This window comes from Electrona antarctica (assembly GCF_951216825.1).
Source record: "Electrona antarctica genome assembly, chromosome: 6".
NCBI classification, from domain to species: domain Eukaryota; kingdom Metazoa; phylum Chordata; class Actinopteri; order Myctophiformes; family Myctophidae; genus Electrona; species Electrona antarctica.
The window spans coordinates 51572560-51590159 of record NC_136811.1 but is presented as its reverse complement, the minus strand read 5'-3'; the positions used below and the strand labels follow the sequence as shown (position 1 = coordinate 51590159).

General features: G+C 43.5%; 1 protein-coding gene across 1 annotated transcript in view; it reads left to right on the top strand.

The window, feature by feature from the left end:
- Positions 1 to 233: 233 nt before the first annotated feature.
- Positions 234 to 17600, top strand: part of LOC306924169 (aryl hydrocarbon receptor nuclear translocator-like) — a 37088-nt gene continuing 19721 nt past the window's right edge. Inside the window, exons 1-8 of the mRNA XM_079502563.1 lie at positions 234 to 341; positions 4230 to 4323; positions 5643 to 5693; positions 9459 to 9506; positions 13089 to 13302; positions 14871 to 15084; positions 16718 to 16820; positions 17305 to 17370. Of these exons, the coding sequence (XP_079358689.1) occupies positions 305 to 341; positions 4230 to 4323; positions 5643 to 5693; positions 9459 to 9506; positions 13089 to 13302; positions 14871 to 15084; positions 16718 to 16820; positions 17305 to 17370 (827 nt within the window). The 5' untranslated portion in view covers positions 234 to 304. The remainder of the gene's footprint in view (positions 342 to 4229; positions 4324 to 5642; positions 5694 to 9458; positions 9507 to 13088; positions 13303 to 14870; positions 15085 to 16717; positions 16821 to 17304; positions 17371 to 17600) is intronic.

Sequence of the window (17600 nt, the reverse complement as noted above, 5' to 3'; positions counted from 1 at the left end):
TATTCAAACCTGGGCAGCCCTCTCATTTTAATTTTCATAAATGAAACATTTGGCCGAAAAATTCACAAAACTGTCTTTATTTTGTTCATAAAAAAAGAAAAGAAGAAGCAAACAACTCAAGCATTTAAATCAGTCACTTCATGGTTTTACGAGTATAATGGATAGGTATAATCATAATGACAATGTAATAACTTAACCACCATTGCGACACTTCCGCATGACGGACCGTTTGGCTGTGACGTCTCTGTCCCATCCGAGGAGCGGAGGAAACATATTTCCCGCAGCTGAACTATTTGTTTTGTTTATGTTGTTCGGCTCAGACATGTCGTCTACAGACCCAGGTAAAAAACACTGTTATTACTTATCACACTCATAGAGAATGCCCTCGACGTTTAAAGACACCATTCCTCTGCTTGAAATGGCAGTTTGTTTTTGTAGTTTAAATGCGTGACACACTAAAAAAAACTACAGATAGCGTGACAGCAAGCAGCCAGCAGCTAGCCCAGGAGCTAAGCTAACGTCATCATAACAAATAACCTTTTAACATTTTGACATATTAATATGAACATCTAATTTAATTTGACAGTCTTTACTTTCCGGGGCGCCTTGTGAGAAAGAAGACTGTTCATAGTACTGTCAGATGTGTTTTAATCAGCTAATCTCTATTGTAGTGTAGATAGATTGGACATAATACTAATTTCTTGTATGTGCGTCTTGTATTAACTTGTGTAAAGTACTAATGATGGATGGCGAAGTTTTAACTCAATCCTTTTTGCTTGGATTCCCCTCAAGGACCCCTGGGGGTCCCCTAGGGTCCCCTGGAGAGCACAATTGAGAATCAATGCATTTGACAACACTAGTCTATACAGTGAAATCCTATTGCACAATCTCGGAGTTCAATCAGAACTGAGATTTGACTGTGTGGCAGCTGCTCTTACACACAATGGAACAATAATAATAATGCATAGTAAAGCCTTAAAATGGGCTTTTTGGTTGAGATTATATGATATGATGTAGCACTGGTTCTTAAAGTGGAATGTAGGAAGCCCCAGGGGTCCCTTAGGGGGGTTCCAGGGGGTCCCCCCAGCTAAATGAGAAACAGTTTAAAGTCACTTAATCTCTATTGTATTTTTACACTATTCGAAAATAGCCTTTCTACAAGCTTGAGCATGTATGTAGATCGGCTATTTATTTTTTGACACATCTTGATGTTGACACAAGTCTTCTTTCATGGGGGTCCCTGAAACCAAATCTCTTCAGATAGCGGGTCCGTCCACTGCAAAAAGAAACGCGCCACACATTTAAGTTGACAATTAATTGTCACACAAATCATTGCGATTAACGATTCAATCGTGTTTTTTGCATTGAATGTTAGAATTTGTATTTCTGTTTTGCCTTTGCACAGGGCAGCTATGACAAATAACTTAAATATACAAAGATCACAAAGATATCACTGACACATTTAATATATATTAAAACGATTTAATATATATGAAATCGTTGCTGTCAGACAGAAAACTCCTACACTAGTATCTCCATATGTTTAACGTTCTTGTTAGTTCGTTTCTCGTCACACTACCACCACAGTACTGACAGTAGACAGTACACACACACACAGACATCTGAGGTTTTCCACTCAACGATATAAGTTCAGTTGAACAGAATAATTGGTAGTTGTGTATTGTTTGGCTCTCCAGTGGTTTTGGGGATGGGTGAGATTTGCACTGCTATCCCAAAAGTGCTATATAGCAGTCGTTCTAAAAGAAACAGAATCCTCCCAAATAGGTATATGACTAGTATGTATGAATTTGAGGGGTCCTTGTTGACATGAACATGTTAGAGAACCACTGCATGGTACCAAACACATGCACCTGGTAGTGCTGTACTAATTAATCGAAAAAAAGATGCAATCTCAATAATCAAGCAGCACTAGTTGGCTGTCCAATTAGTAACTTTTTTTTTAATAAATATTTTCATGGAAAAAATGAGAATCGTGATTTCAACTCTTGTGGAGGAAATCGAGATTCATATTTGAGCAAGAATCGGTGCAGCCCTAGCTAAGTTAAGCCCCTGTAGTAGGTTGTTCTTTAGCAGGGGGCACGGTGGCACGGTGGCACAGTTGGTAGTGATGTCGCCTCACAGCTAGAAGGTCCTGGGTTCGATTCCCGCTCGGGACGCTGTGGGCGCTGGCGGCGTGTCTCCTCCTCCGCGTCATCGGTGCCCATACCCGAGGCGGGGTTGGCGTGGAGTTTGCATGTTCTCCCCGTGTCCCCTAGGGTAGGTACCATCACAAAAAACATGCAGTAATCCTGGTCTCTAAACTGCCTCCCCCTAGCCAGCCGGGGCGCCTGATGGAGGGGAAAGGAACTGGTTGGAATAACGTGTTCCTTTCACGCGCTACGTCCAAGCTACGTCCAACCAGGGAAACTCCCCCCCTGTCAGGTGTAAAGGAGCAACTTGGACACTCAAGCATGAAGGAAGCATGAGTTCAAGTCCGTTGCTCTCCCCATGTCTCCCATATATGGGGACTAGGTTGGCGGAGGGTGTGTAGAGCCCAGGATCACATTAGATAATTGACACAGGGGTGAAAAATGGGTTACAAAATCGTGGGATAAAAAAATATATATAAAAAAAAAAAGAAAGAAGTTCTTTAGTGCTATTTTCCCCACACTAACATTAATCGCTGTCTGACTCTGTAAAGGCTCCTTTTAACTAAGTTTAAATGTGTCCTTTTTCATGGTCCTCATGGTCAGTTACAACAGCGGTCTTCAACAGGGGGTCCTCAGAGTTACTACTGGGTCATTTTCACCACTTAGAAGTGTATAGGACCCTAGAATCCCTATTCCGAGGCGAACCTTTATAGCCAAAAATAGCAAATCTACAAGCTTTGAGCTTGTAGATCGGCTATTTTCGGCAAAGAGATCTGGTGTGTAGAGGGGAAAAAGAGCAGACCAAGTACAGAGCCAAAGGTCAAGTTTAAGTATTGACGCCGTCACGCCGGTGGTTAAATGTAGGAAACAAAAACAAAAAACGATGGCAAACGGGACGCCACCCCAGCCCCTGATGACATGTTTCCGGGGAGGGGGGTCGGGGGGGGGGGGGGGGACGGGCGCCGCCCCGTTCCATTTGTCTCACTTAATTGTACTGGTTTCTCACGTGTAACCTACTGTATATACTTAGTTGCCCAGAGTCCCCCATTGTACTATAACTAGCACCCTCTTGTCCTTTTACACAAAATATCATCAAAGCCAAAGCTCACAACACCTCACAAATTATAGTTTGGCTATTTTTCAACAACACCAACACGGTGTATTTACTTACTGTACATTAAGCATAATATATAGGCCAAGGCTATTTCTGAGACTATAATGTCATGCCCAAAATAGGGATGCAAGGGTTAAACGTGCTTAAACTGCTTAGTGTGCTTACACTTTACTACTCACTGACACACTATTACTTACTGGCACTGCTGCTCAGTGCTCTTGTAGTTTTACTAATAAGGTTATAACCTTAAGAAAGAAAAGCAGGTGCGCTTCCTCTGTATGCCTTTTTAGTTTAGGCAGTGGGTGCTCAGCTATAAATATAACTTCAATCTTTTTAGTTTAGGCAGTCGGTGGGTGCTCAGCTATATGAGGCCTTCTGTGTGGTAGTTTGCATGTTTTCCCTGTGTCCCCTAGGGTACACCCTCACAAAAAAACATACAGTAATCCTGGTCTCTAAACTGCCTTGCCCTCTCCCTGGCCAGCCAAGGCGCCTGATGAAGGGGGAAGGAACTGGTTGGAATAACGTGTTTCTTCCACGTGCTACGTCCAACCGGGGAAATTCCCCCCTTTCTAGGTGAAAAGAAGCGGCTTGGACTCGTCATGCATAGAAGGAAACATGAGGTCAGTCCGTTGCTCTCCCCAGGTTGGCAGAGGGAGTGTATAGCGCCCAGGATTACAATACACTGGGTGAAAGAAATGGGTTACAGAAATGTAGAAATAGAGAGAGGCTGAGGCCGAAACGCTGTAAGCGTTCCAAATAAATGAGAAGAATGTATATCTGAGCCAGTCTTGCATCCTTCATTTTGAAGTGCCGCTTTTTCCACTTGGGTGGTATTTGATTTAAGGTTATACCTTACCTTACAACCTAACAAGTATTTATTATTCTAGCTGTAAGTGTAATGGTTGCATAAACATGGTGTCGGCTGTCAGGGTTTAATTTGTTCATTTTGTCTGCTTTGTTATTAGATCTACCAGATGATAATCTGGGTCTGGGAGCCAGTGGAACGCAAGTGACCGCTGGAGCCGTGGTTCCCAAAGGGAGAAACAAGAGACCGGCTGCGTAAGTCTGTGTGTTTCCAGTGTGAAGTCGACTAGTTTTAACCTCTTAAACCCTATAGTGAACTTCAAGTGAAGTGGTTCCCAAACCCAAACCTTTCAGGTCGATTTCTTAGATTCTTTTAGTTTGTTTTAAAGATTTACAAAAATGAAATAATGCAGAACCCATTCTGGGCGTGAACCCCTTTTGGTGTTTTACCCCCTCAGGCCGGGAACCCATTTTGGGGTTCTGTACAGTATGTACAGTATTCAAAAATGTAAATGTTTTGATGCTGCTATATAAATATTTGAAGTTTTTCTGAAAACTTAGGTCAGGATTTAGAGGCGTTTTTAGAACAGGAGTCTCCCCGTCTCTCCACCTCTTTAATAAACCAAAAATAAATGTTCAGGGTGGGGTAACAATTGTATCCCACCCGCCTTCTAATGAGAGCGCAAAATCTGTCTTGGAAGAGCCACCCATCGACTGATCTAATATACGGCAACCTTCCCCGTGTTTCTTCACTAGTCCAATTCAGAAGAACACAGTTTTCCGGCCACTGCTACAGAGCTGACAATGAGACAATGATTATATCTTCCCTTCTTCTCTGGAGTCCTGCCTCAAAGCAGACCAGAGGTAGAAAACTGTCGTACCCTGATGTCATCGCTAGGGACACATGCATCAGTAAGCAGGAACTGGGGATGGTAATGAAGGACTGGGAGGTCTGGCGTGGCATTGTGAAATCCATGATCTCGACCGCGGTCGAAAAATGATGATGAACAATTGTATCCAATCAGAAGAGGATACAGGAGAAACAAGGGAAATTGGAACACTATAACATGTAATCATCTGACAAATGATCTTTGTGCGGTTCTCTCTCCTGATTGAAAAAGATTGGTATCCCGACCTCAAATTGTACGCTCCGTTAAAGGAGCTGGAGAGTTGGCGAGAGCCCCTCAGTTACAAACGCTCTGTTCTGTAGCAATGACAGGCCTGACAAAATCACTGTTACTGAACAAATTCTCTGTTCTATAGCAATGACAGGCCTGACAAAATCACTGTTACTGAACAAATGCTCTGTTCTGTAGCAATGACAGGCCTGACAAAATCACTGTTACTGAACAGACACTATAAATATAGCAATGACAGGCCTGACAAAATCACTGTTACTGAACAGACACTCTGTTCTGTAGCAATGACAGGCCTGACAAAATCACTGTTACTGAACAGACGCTCTGTTCTATAGCAATGACAGGCCTGACAAAATCAGGATCAGCATTTGTAAGCATGGATCGGCCTAATGTGAAAACAAAACAAATGGTACACTATTGTCATCTCTCTTACAGGCCTGACTTCGATGATGATGATGACGACGACGAAGGCAACAAACTCTTCAGGTGTGTACAACTACATTTTGAGTGTTGCTCCAAACATTGTCGTCTTCCTGTTCGTAGCCTCTGACCTTAGTGACCTTAGAAACAACCTGTCATGTAATGTGCTATCAGAGACCTTAGAAACAACCTGTCATGTAATGCTCTATCAGAGACCTTAGAAACAACCTGTCATGTAATGCTCTATCAGAGACCTTAGAAACAACCTGTCATGTAATGCGCTATCAGAGACCTTAGAAACAACCTGTCATGTAATGTTCTATCAGAGACCTTAGAAACAACCTGTCATGTAATGTGCTATCAGAGACCTTAGAAACAACCTGTCATGTAATGTGCTATCAGAGACCTTAGAAACAACCTGTCATGTAATGTGCTATCAGAGACCTTAGAAACAACCTGTCATGTAATGCTCTATCAGAGACCTTAGAAACAACCTGTCATGTAATGCTCTATCAGAGACCTTAGAAACAACCTGTCATGTAATGTGCTATCAGAGACCTTAGAAACAACCTGTCATGTGCTATCAGAGACCTTAGAAACAACCTGTCATGTAATGTGCTATCAGAGACCTTAGAAACAACCTGTCATGTAATGTGCTATCAGTGACCTTAGAAACAACCTGTCATGTAATGCTCTATCAGAGACCTTAGAAACAACCTGTCATGTAATGTGCTATCAGAGACCTTAGAAACAACCTGTCATGTGCTATCAGAGACCTTAGAAACAACCTGTCATGTAATGTGCTATCAGAGACCTTAGAAACAACCTGTCATGTAATGTGCTATCAGTGACCTTAGAAACAACCTGTCATGTAATGTGCTATCAGAGACCTTAGAAACAACCTGTCATGTAATGTGCTATCAGAGACCTTAGAAACAACCTGTCATGTGCTATCAGAGACCTTAGAAACAACCTGTCATGTAATGTGCTATCAGAGACCTTAGAAACAACCTGTCATGTGCTATCAGTGACCTTAGAAACAACCTGTCATGTAATGCTCTATCAGAGACCTTAGAAACAACCTGTCATGTGCTATCAGTGACCTTAGAAACAACCTGTCATGTAATGCTCTATCAGAGACCTTAGAAACAACCTGTCATGTAATGCTCTATCAGAGACCTTAGAAACAACCTGTCATGTAATGCTCTATCAGAGACCTTAGAAACAACCTGTCATGTAATGCTCTATCAGAGACCTTAGAAACAACCTGTCATGTAATGTGCTATCAGAGACCTTAGAAACAACCTGTCATGTGCTATCAGAGACCTTAGAAACAACCTGTCATGTAATGTGCTATCAGAGACCTTAGAAACAACCTGTCATGTAATGTGCTATCAGAGACCTTAGAAACAACCTGTCATGTAATGCTCTATCAGAGACCTTAGAAACAACCTGTCATGTAATGTTCTATCAGAGACCTTAGAAACAACCTGTCATGTAATGTGCTATCAGAGACCGTAGAAACAACCTGTCATGTAATGTGCTATCAGAGACCTTAGAAACAACCTGTCATGTAATGTGCTATCAGAGACCGTAGAAACAACCTGTCATGTAATGTGCTATCAGAGACCTTAGAAACAACCTGTCATGTAATGTGCTATCAGAGACCTTAGAAACAACCTGTCATGTGCTATCAGAGACCTTAGAAACAACCTGTCATGTCAGAGACTTGCCTGGTTAGGCCAGTGGTTCCCAAACATTTTAGTTCGAGACCCAGAAAAGAACTTTGGATCCCGCCGGCTCCCCCGGAGTTAGGTCACATTCCCACCTAATACTTCGGTAGACTAAAATATGCCTTCTCCGTCTCCAACTGTGTTCAGCTCCTCACACTCGCCACATTGTTTGCTTCATTTCCTTTATTTACTGCGGATTGCATGCACACCTGCACCGAATCGTAATCAAGTGCGATTGGAAGCGAAGCGAAACCCCCGTTTTTGCTCGGAGTAGAATGCGGTTCTTTGATACGCATTATGATTCGAATGAGCTTTCACACCTGCCAAACGAAGTGCACTTTCTGCCGATGCGCAGCAGGATTCGTTTTAATCGCAGCAAAGCTTTCTGGTGTGAATGTCACCTTAGTGTCCAAGTGTTCTTGAGCAAGACTCCTGATTGCATAGGGCCTAAATGGAAACCGCAAGGGACTTTCTTTGGTGCTATCCCTTGAACTGAGTGTTTGACTGTACTCTGTTAGTCTGTTGCTGCTTTTGAGTGAAGGAACAGCAATGTCCGTGTTAACCTACCTATGTGACACCTACCTATGTGACTATGAGCACCAGTACCAATGAGTACCAAAAGTGGCGCTGTTGTGCCAGAAACAGAGAGAGAGTGATAGTGCTGCACTGTTGCCTGCTAATTTACATTTATGTTCAATTAACTATTCAATCAATCAATCAAACCCGTAATTGCTCCCGATGTGCAGGTTGATGCCTTGCATGGTTTCCTCCGCCATTGGTGTATGAATGTGAATGTGAATGTGTCAATGTAATGTACATGTAATGTACAATCTATCTACATAGATACTCCACTGTTACGTTCTTAGTCTACGCATGATTCATGATAACTACTTTTTATATATGTGATGTATGCCATGCTTTTGTTATTGCTTAATGTAAGTCGCTCTGGATTAAGAGCGTCTGCTAAATGCCTAAATTGTAAATTGTAAATTGTATGTAAAGCGCTTTGGATGAAAGTGCTATATAAGTGCACTGTTTACCATTTATTTTACCATTTTCAAATTCACATCTTGTTTGCTTATAGATACTAGGCTATTAGTATATATACGTATTACGGCCAAGCTACACCAGGCTTTTTTCACGTGTTTACCCTAAACGCGCGGCCCGCGCGTGCGTTTTTTAAAATAGGACTGGACCTAAATTCAACGCACACGTTTAGGGTAAACGCGCGCATTTTGTGCGCGAAAAGCCTGGTGTAGCCCGGCCGTCAGTCAAACATTACTTAACGCCTATGTGGTTTTGTCGTTGCCACAGTAACCATTGCAGATCGGTCAGTGATCTCTGAAACACAAATCTAATCTGATGACTTGCAAATAACAGTGTGGACAGACAAAACAGATTCGTTTACAGTGTGAGCAAAATAATTGCCCCTTTCCTGTTTCCCCAGCTATTCACTATTTGTTGTGGTCAAATCATTTTTTTTCCTTTTTCCTCCATGAATCTGTTATTAGTTGTCATTACACACGCATCCATGCCTTGGTTGTCCCACACGAGCCGCCTGCTAACCAGATGTTATGCTGTTATGTGTTTTGCCAAGTCCCGGAAAAGAGGGGACTGCTTTGTGTCTCTCTTGCCTGCCACAGCCCAGATTATTTCAATGTACGCCTCTGGTTCCAGGGAGGTCCCAGACCCCGACAAAAGTACATATACCTTATAACCACCACCACTTTATCCATGTATATGTTTGCTATTCACAAATATCAGATCTACAAGCTCACAGGGCATCACTTCGTGCTGTGCTCTGAGCTCTTTTTTACATTATTGAAAAAGTGTTGGAAAAATGTAACAAATCTTCTCTTCTGGGGGTCCTTTGAACAAAACATTGTACGATGGGGGTTCACGGCCGATTGTGTGTGTGTGTGTCTGCGCGTGTGCGCGTGCGCGGGTGGGTGGTATTAATCAATTTGGGGGTCCTTGACATGAACCACTGGTTTAAACAGCCGGCAGGATGTTGACGAGGGTTTCTATCGTCTGCTTGCAAAAATAGAATGTTGTGATTAGTGGAGCTGCCAAGCTGACAGCTTCCCTGTGTGTTCAGGTGCGATGATGAAGGAGGAGGAGGCGGCGATAAGGAACGATTCGCCAGGTAAGTGTGTGTGGGTGTCGGTAGGTGGATGTTCGATGGGTGTGTTTGTTACTACTTGTGAGGGCAAAATATCCCCACAACTATAGAATATCCCCACAAGAGATAATATCTTAATCCAATATCTCTGTATCCGAGGGCAAAGGGCAAAGCTGTGAAGTAGATAAGTAAATCTTCTATTACATTACATTTGTCACAGTGCGAAAAATATCTGGGAATATCGTATGTAGTTTTGATTTGGAATAATGGAGTCTATGTATGACTTGAAACTGAACGAGGCAATGTCTGGAGTTGACAACTATAGAAGAATTTGATGAATAGACAATAGACACTTTTCCTGGTCCTTAGAAGAGAAAGGGTTGTTTTTTATGGGTTTTTTTTTAAAGTTGGGATGCATTGCACTGTGACACATTGTGGGCTTGCAGATCTACAAGTTCAGGATGCATTGCACTGTGACACATTGTGGGCTTGCAGATCTACAAGTTCAGGATGCATTGCACTGTGACACATTGTGGGCTAGCAGATCTACAAGCTCAGGATGCATTGCACTGTGACACATTGTGGGCTTGCAGATCTACAAGCTCAGGATGCATTGCACTGTGACACATTGTGGGCTTGCAGATCTACAAGCTCAGGATGCATTGCACTGTGACACATTGTGGGCTTGCAGATCTACAAGCTCAGGATGCATTGCACTGTGACACATTGTGGGCTTGCAGATCTACAAGCTCAGGATGCATTGCACTGTGACACATTGTGGGCTTGCAGATCTACAAGCTCAGGATGCATTGCACTGTGACACATTGTGGGCTTGCAGATCTACAAGCTCAGGATGCATTGCACTGTGACACATTGGGCTTGCAGATCTACAAGCTCAGGATGCATTGCACTGTGACACATTGTGGGCTTGGGTTAGGGTTATTGAGTTAGCAGATCTACAAGCTCAGGATGCATTGCACTGTGACACATTGTGGGCTTGGGTTAGGGTTATTGAGTTAGCAGATCTACAAGCTCAGGATGCATTGCACTGTGACACATTGTGGGCTTGCACAGTTTTTACAGACAGACTTTAGGGCAGTGGTTCCCAAACTTTTCATGTCAAGGACCCCAAAATTGACACCATTGAGCCCACGGACCCCCCTTTGGAAAAGATATGCCAGGGACCCCCATAAGAGAAGATTTTTACAGCTCTAGCAGTGATTCTGAACCCATTTTAATTTCAAGGACCCCCATTTTGACATGCATATTAGTCTACGGACCCCCATTTAATGTCATTTCTATCTCTGGGGCCCCCAATTTATATTGTAAAATCAATGTTAATTTAACTCTGAGAGTGTACAAATGGTTCATTGGTTCCATTGGTTCCATTTGGTTCCATTTGAGTTCCATTTGAGTTACAGACCCATAAGGGTCCATTTAGCTGGGTACCCCCTGGAACTCCCTCAAGGACCCCTGGACCTCCCCGGACCCCACTTTGGGAACCAGTGCTTTAGGGTCCAAATAGGTATGGATGGTGAAATCGTCTGTTGGGTGGAAGCCTCATATTATTTTCAAAACTGTTACTTTTCAGGATCAAAAGTAGCGTAAGCAGTGGCAGCAAAGCGACGTGTCGAGCTTGTAGATCTGCTACTTTTGATACTTTTGTGTGATAAAGTAGGACGTTCATTTAACCCATTTAGACCTGCCATCGATTCTACAAAATGACAGTTTTCTGAAAAACCTATGTTTCTATGTCAGTCGTTCTCAAACTATTTCATGTCAAGGACCCCCAAAATTATATGTAATTGGCCGCCGACCCCCCCATCTGAAAATATGTTGTCCCAGGGACCACCCACCCCAGAACCAAACATTTGAGTTAAAAACATTGGCTCTGAAAGAATATATATTCAAAGACTTGCGCCACATTTTCACGATTTTTCAAAAAATAGCAGACCTACAAGTTCGTGAGCTTGTAGATCTGCTATTTTTCAATAGCTAAAGTATATCATAATGCTTAAAAGTTAAAACACCAACAGGGGTTCCCGCCCCCAAAATGGGTTAAAGGGGAAAACCACCCATTTTCAACATTTTACTATGTCATTAATATACCTTAGAGCTGTTGTGTGGAAATAATAAAAAAGTCCCCCCATTTTGTGTTTCCTAGAACTGTAATTATGAAAAAAATCATTAACATGGGGAAACGCATCTTGATCACATCATCAAGATGTGTTTCACCATGTTAATGATTTTTTTCAGACCTCTAGTTCTAGGAAACACAGAATGGGGAAACTTTTTTTTATTATTTCCACACAACAGCTCTAAGGTACATTAATGACATAGTAAAATGTTGAAAATGAGTGGAATGCCCCTTTAAGAAAAAACAGTTAAAATATGATGTTTCTGCCTGACGGCAACGATATATAAAATTGCCATCCTGAAGTGTTGTGTCCTCACAAGTATAGTAACACACATCAGGTGAGTTTCACAATCGGGTAAGTTTCTCCTAGCTGAAAGTCGTGTCAGATCCTGTGTCTACTGTCTAGGTGAGACATGACCTTTGATCTAAATGTCTCAATAGAAGAGCAGATCCTGTGTCTACTGTCTCGGTGAGACATGACCTTTGATCTAAATGTCTCAATGGAAGAGCAGGGAGACCAAATACGACCACCCCAATTGTATACGTTATATTGTCCAACAGACAAAATAGCATTTTATTCATACAAAACGGTTACATGATAGTGACGATATTAATGTGTTATAATGCCGATTTAATGTGTAATTAACACATTGAGAGCCCACGCAATACTGCCCAAAATCACTTTCACCTAGAAAATCCATTCACATTTTTTATAATTCAGCTGTCTGTGGAGACACATGCTGGAACTTTTTACTTTGAAATGTTTTATAGTTTCTGAGTTATTTAATTTAAACGCCAAATGCATTCTCAATGGCGAAAACACAAACTTTGGCACCACGTGTTAAAAAAAAAAAAAAAAAAGTGTTTTGATTTTTCTGATTTTTTTTTAAATCAGAAAAAGACGTCCACAGACGTCTTGGGCTATGCACGTGCGGTAATACCCAGGACGTCCACAGACGTTTTGGGCACAAAATGTGTTAAGTACGAAATTAGTACATAACATTGATGGAACACTATGTTGTGAGACTGGACAATCCTTCTGTACTATCGACCTCTTTTCCCCTCTCTCTCTCTCTCTCTCTTTCAGTTAAAACAAATCGAATATTAAAACAAAAAGTAATATTTATTGATAATTTCATAAAATAATCGATTCATAATCGATCATTATTTTATATATATATATACAAGCTCACAACAACGTATTCTCGATCATTCAATTGAACCAAAACGGTTAATGGCCGAGACCATGAACTGTATTTGAGGCCCTAATCCTTTCCTTGCCTTCTCTCTTCTCCTCTCGACATGCCATAGAAACATTAATTCAGAACTATTCCATCCTTCTCCGCCTTGCCTTTCTCCCCGTCGTCCCTCTCTCGGTCGTCCCTCCTTTCTCCCCACATCCCTCCTCCTCCTCATCCTTTCTCCTGCCTTCCGTTGTCCCTTCCACCTCCTCCTCCTCCTCCTCTCAGGGAGAACCACAGCGAGATCGAGAGGCGGCGGCGCAACAAGATGACCGCCTACATCACGGAGCTGTCCGACATGGTGCCCACGTGCAGCGCTCTGGCGCGCAAGCCCGACAAGCTGACCATCCTGCGCATGGCCGTGTCGCACATGAAGAGCCTGCGCGGGAGCCCGGTCAGCAACCCGGACGGCTCCTACAAGCCCTCCTTCCTCACGGACCAGGTAACAAACAAACACACACACACACACGCACGCGGCCGCCACACTTTAATGACACGACGCTATAGTGGTGGGGGAAAACGTACTCGAGTGTTTTACTTAAGTAGAAGTATCAATACTGCACTGTAAGGCCTCACTCACACGGTCGCAACAGATTGCTGTATGCTTGTTGTATACAAAGGGTTTGTCTAAGGCCTCACTCAGACCTTTAAAACATTGATGCATGCTTGTTGTATGAATGTTGTGAGTGTCATGGCCGCCCCAATGCATTTCCAATGGAAGTCACATGGTTTGTAGTCCACATTTTGGACTACAAGCTGTTGTATGGCTTTCGGCTGTGTTTCGACTGCGCACCGCCCCCTCATACAACACAAATGTTGTGTCAAACCATGTGACTCCCATTGGAAATGCATTGGGGCAAGCTGTGTCACACCCTTTGTATACAACAAGCATACAGCAATCTGTTGCGACCGTGTGAGTGAGGCCTAGAACTGCTCCGTTAGTAAAAGTCCGGAATTCAAAATGTTTACTTGAGTTGAAAGTATGACAGTATTGGCATCATAATGAACTTAAAGTACCAACAGTAGAAAGTACTCGTTATGCAGAAGAATTGAAAATAGCAGATCTACAAGCTCACAATGCGTCGCATCGCGACGCATTGTGAGCTTGTAGATCGGCTATTTTCAAATGCAGCAAGAGCTGTCTCTCTTCAAAATGGCCGAAATATATAGGGCTGAAGCGTTTTGTTTCGTAATAAAAATCTAAGTAACTAGTAACTAATGTTTTCAAATACATGTAGTGGAGTAAAAGTACAATATCCGCCTCTGAGATGTAGTAGAGTAGAAGTAAAAGTATTGGAAATTGGAAATACTCAAGTATAGTAGTACAAATACCTCAAAATTGTACTTAAGTAAATCTACTTATAGTTATTGTCCACATAAACAGGAGTACAATAATGCCTTGTTCAAAGTACATCAACACTGCCAATGCAGTCAGACAATAGGAAACAAAACAGTCTGTTACATCGACGTGCCTGGACGGCAGAATATTGTTACATACAATACCGCTGTCAATCACGGATAAAGGAAGCACGCACGCACGCACGCACGCACGCACGCACGCACGCACGCACGCACGCACGCACGCACGCACGCACGCACGCACGCACGCACGCACGCACGCACGCACGCACGCACGCACGCACGCACGCACGCACGCACGCACGCACGCACGCACGCACACGCACGCACGCACGCACGCACACACGCACGCACACACGCACGCTCCCTCTCAGGGCTTGACACTAAAGCTCTGTTCACTTTTTAACTTTGTTTATTTGGACGGGACACTGCATGTTTTAATGGTCATATTATTATGCAATCAGACCTACAAGTGTGACGTTAGAACATGAAGCTTTCATGCATAATATATTTTATACATTGTGTATATATAAAAAAATATATATTTACATTTTTTGATTCAAAAACCTATTTTTATTCACATCCCTAATATAATATTTTAGGGATGTTTTGGAATGAGGTTTCCACCTGCGCGTGTGTGTGTGTTTGCAGGAGTTAAAACACCTGATCCTGGAGGCGGCAGACGGCTTCCTGTTCGTGGTGTCGTGCGAGACGGGCCGATTGGTCTACGTGTCGGACTCCATCACGCCCGTGCTCAACCAATCGCAGGCCGACTGGCTAAGCTCCTCCCTCTACGACCAGCTGCACCCCGACGACACCGACAAGCTGCGAGAGCAGCTGTCCACCGCCGAGAACAGCAACGCGGGTGTGTGTGTGTGTGTGTGTGTGTGTGTGTGTGTGTGTGTGTGTGTGTGTGTGTGTGTGTGTGTGTGTGTGTGTGTGTGTGTGTGTGTGTGTGTGTGTGTGTGTGTGTGTGTGTGTGTGTGTGTGTGTGTGTGTGTGTGTGTGACAACTGCGAGTCAGGAAGTGAAAAAGCGCTATGTAACATGTCCCACGAATGTTATTTAATTGACCCAAAACATACATTTTGTAACCGAGGATCATATCGTTTAGAGAAATGAGGCGCTTGTTCACGCTTGTTTTGGTCCAAAAAGAAGAATCGGAGATATTACGATTCTAAAATCACACCTGTTTGAAGTGAGCGGTGCAACTGTACCGTGTGGGGGTCCCCGCAACATCCAGGCCCCCAGGAACACCCCCTTGGGGGCGGCCCGGATCCGTGTCCGTAACGGTTGAGAAATAAGAGTTACCGTGTTGCAGCTTTCCGTGCTCGGACATACAGACACAGAGACAGACAAGACAGACAGAAACATATAGCTCCGTAATGGAGTGGGCTCATACTGTAGTGCAGGGGTTCTCAACGTTTTTGGCCGGGGACCCCCGGAAATGCTTTGGCAATGTCTCGGGACCCCCGCCCCGCCCCCTCCCGACCCCCAATATAAATTGACTGCTACAATAACCTTAAACCATTTTGGGCGGGAACCCCTTTTGGTGTTTTAAGCATTGTTATAATTTAGCTATTGAAAAATAGCATCTACAAGCTCATACGAGCTTGTAGGTCTGCTATTTTTTTTAAATCGTGAAAATAAAATTAAAACCCCCCCCTTTTTTTTTTTTTTTTTTTTATAATTTGGGGACCCCCTAAAATAATTTGGCGACCCCCCGAGGGGTCGCGACCCACGGGTTGAGAACCCCTGCTGTAGTGTACTGTGTGCCACTTTACACTTTGAGCACCGCTCAAAAACTGCGTTCCCATAGACAGCATAAGCCAGCGGAATTTTCATTTCAGTTTTTGAGTGGTGCAACCACTCCCTTACGGAGCTATGTGTGTGGGTGGCTGGGTGCGTCTGAGCACGAAAACAGCATGGTTGTTTTTCCACCACCTGTGCGCAACCAAACACACACGCACATATTAACTGTATATATGGTGATTTTGGGTGTGCCAGTACAGTACAGTAGAGGGTATAGTAGAGGGACCCCCACACGGTAACTCTGTCATTTCTCAACCGTTTCGAACCCGGGGCGGCTCGCCGGAATTGGGCCGGCACCCTGGGTGTGTTCCTGTGGGTCAGTACAGTGACAGTGCAGTACAGTACAGTAGAGGGTACAGTAGAGGGACCCCCACACGGTAACTCTGTCATTTCTCAACCGTTTTGGACGCGGGCGCCCTATGTCAGTCGTTCTTCGATTTTTCAAAAATAGCAGACCTACAAGCTCGTAGCGCGCCACTCGGTGGCACGCTATGAGCTTGTAGATCTGCTATTTTTCAATAGCTAAAGCATAACATAATGCTAACACCAAAAGGGGTTCCCGCCCAGAATGGGTTAACCTGGTGTCTGTCACTATTTTGGGACATCTTATTATAGGTGATGAAATCAAACAAAGCAGATCTACAAGCTCACAGAACACAGTCTCACAGTTTGTTGTCGTCCTAGCAGGAAGGATGTTGGACCTGAAAACAGGCACGGTGAAGAAAGAGGGCCAGCAGTCTTCAGTGAGGATGGGTATGGGCGCTCGGCGCTCCTTCATCTGCAGGATGAGGTGACTTCATTTTTATTACATGGCTTGGTTGAATGCTTGATTCTGATTGGTCAATCGTTGAATTCAGTGGTGAGTCATGTCTTGATAATGACCGCTCCACTCTATAACAGACTCGGTGGTTAAACTCCCTGTCGCTGAATTATCTCCCGACAATGACCACCTAAGTAAAAAGTAGCCTTGCCGAGCCATGAGGCCCATAGGGCAGGAGGATTTTACACATAGAAGTATGATATGAACGAAACATGTAAACACAAGAAGCACACGTACAAATGGACAACAAATGAAACAAAAAGTAAATGCAATACAATAAAATGCCATATGGTCCTGGGTATTTGGTAACATGCTTTGTCGAGTGTCTATACAAACACTCTTTTTTAACAATTTATTTTCATCACAAACAGTGGCTTATGATGACGCTGTTTTGTGATGTACATTCACTGAGCTGTGTGTGTGCGTGCGTGCGTGCGTGCGCGTGTGTATCCAGGTGTGGAACGTGCCCAGTAGAACCGATGTCTATGAACAGACTAAACTTCCTCAGAACCAGAAACAGGTGAGATGTTTCATTGAAGCAGATTTTCCCTGAATACAGGCTCTAGTGCAGAGGTTTCCAACTGATTATGGGCCAGGGACCACCACCCTGACTGAATACAGGCTCTAGTGCAGGGGTTTCCAACTGATTATGGCCCAGGGACCACCACCCTGACTGAATACAGGCTCTAGTGCAGGGGTTTTCAACTGATTATGGGCCAGGGACCACCACCCTGACTGAATACAGGCTCT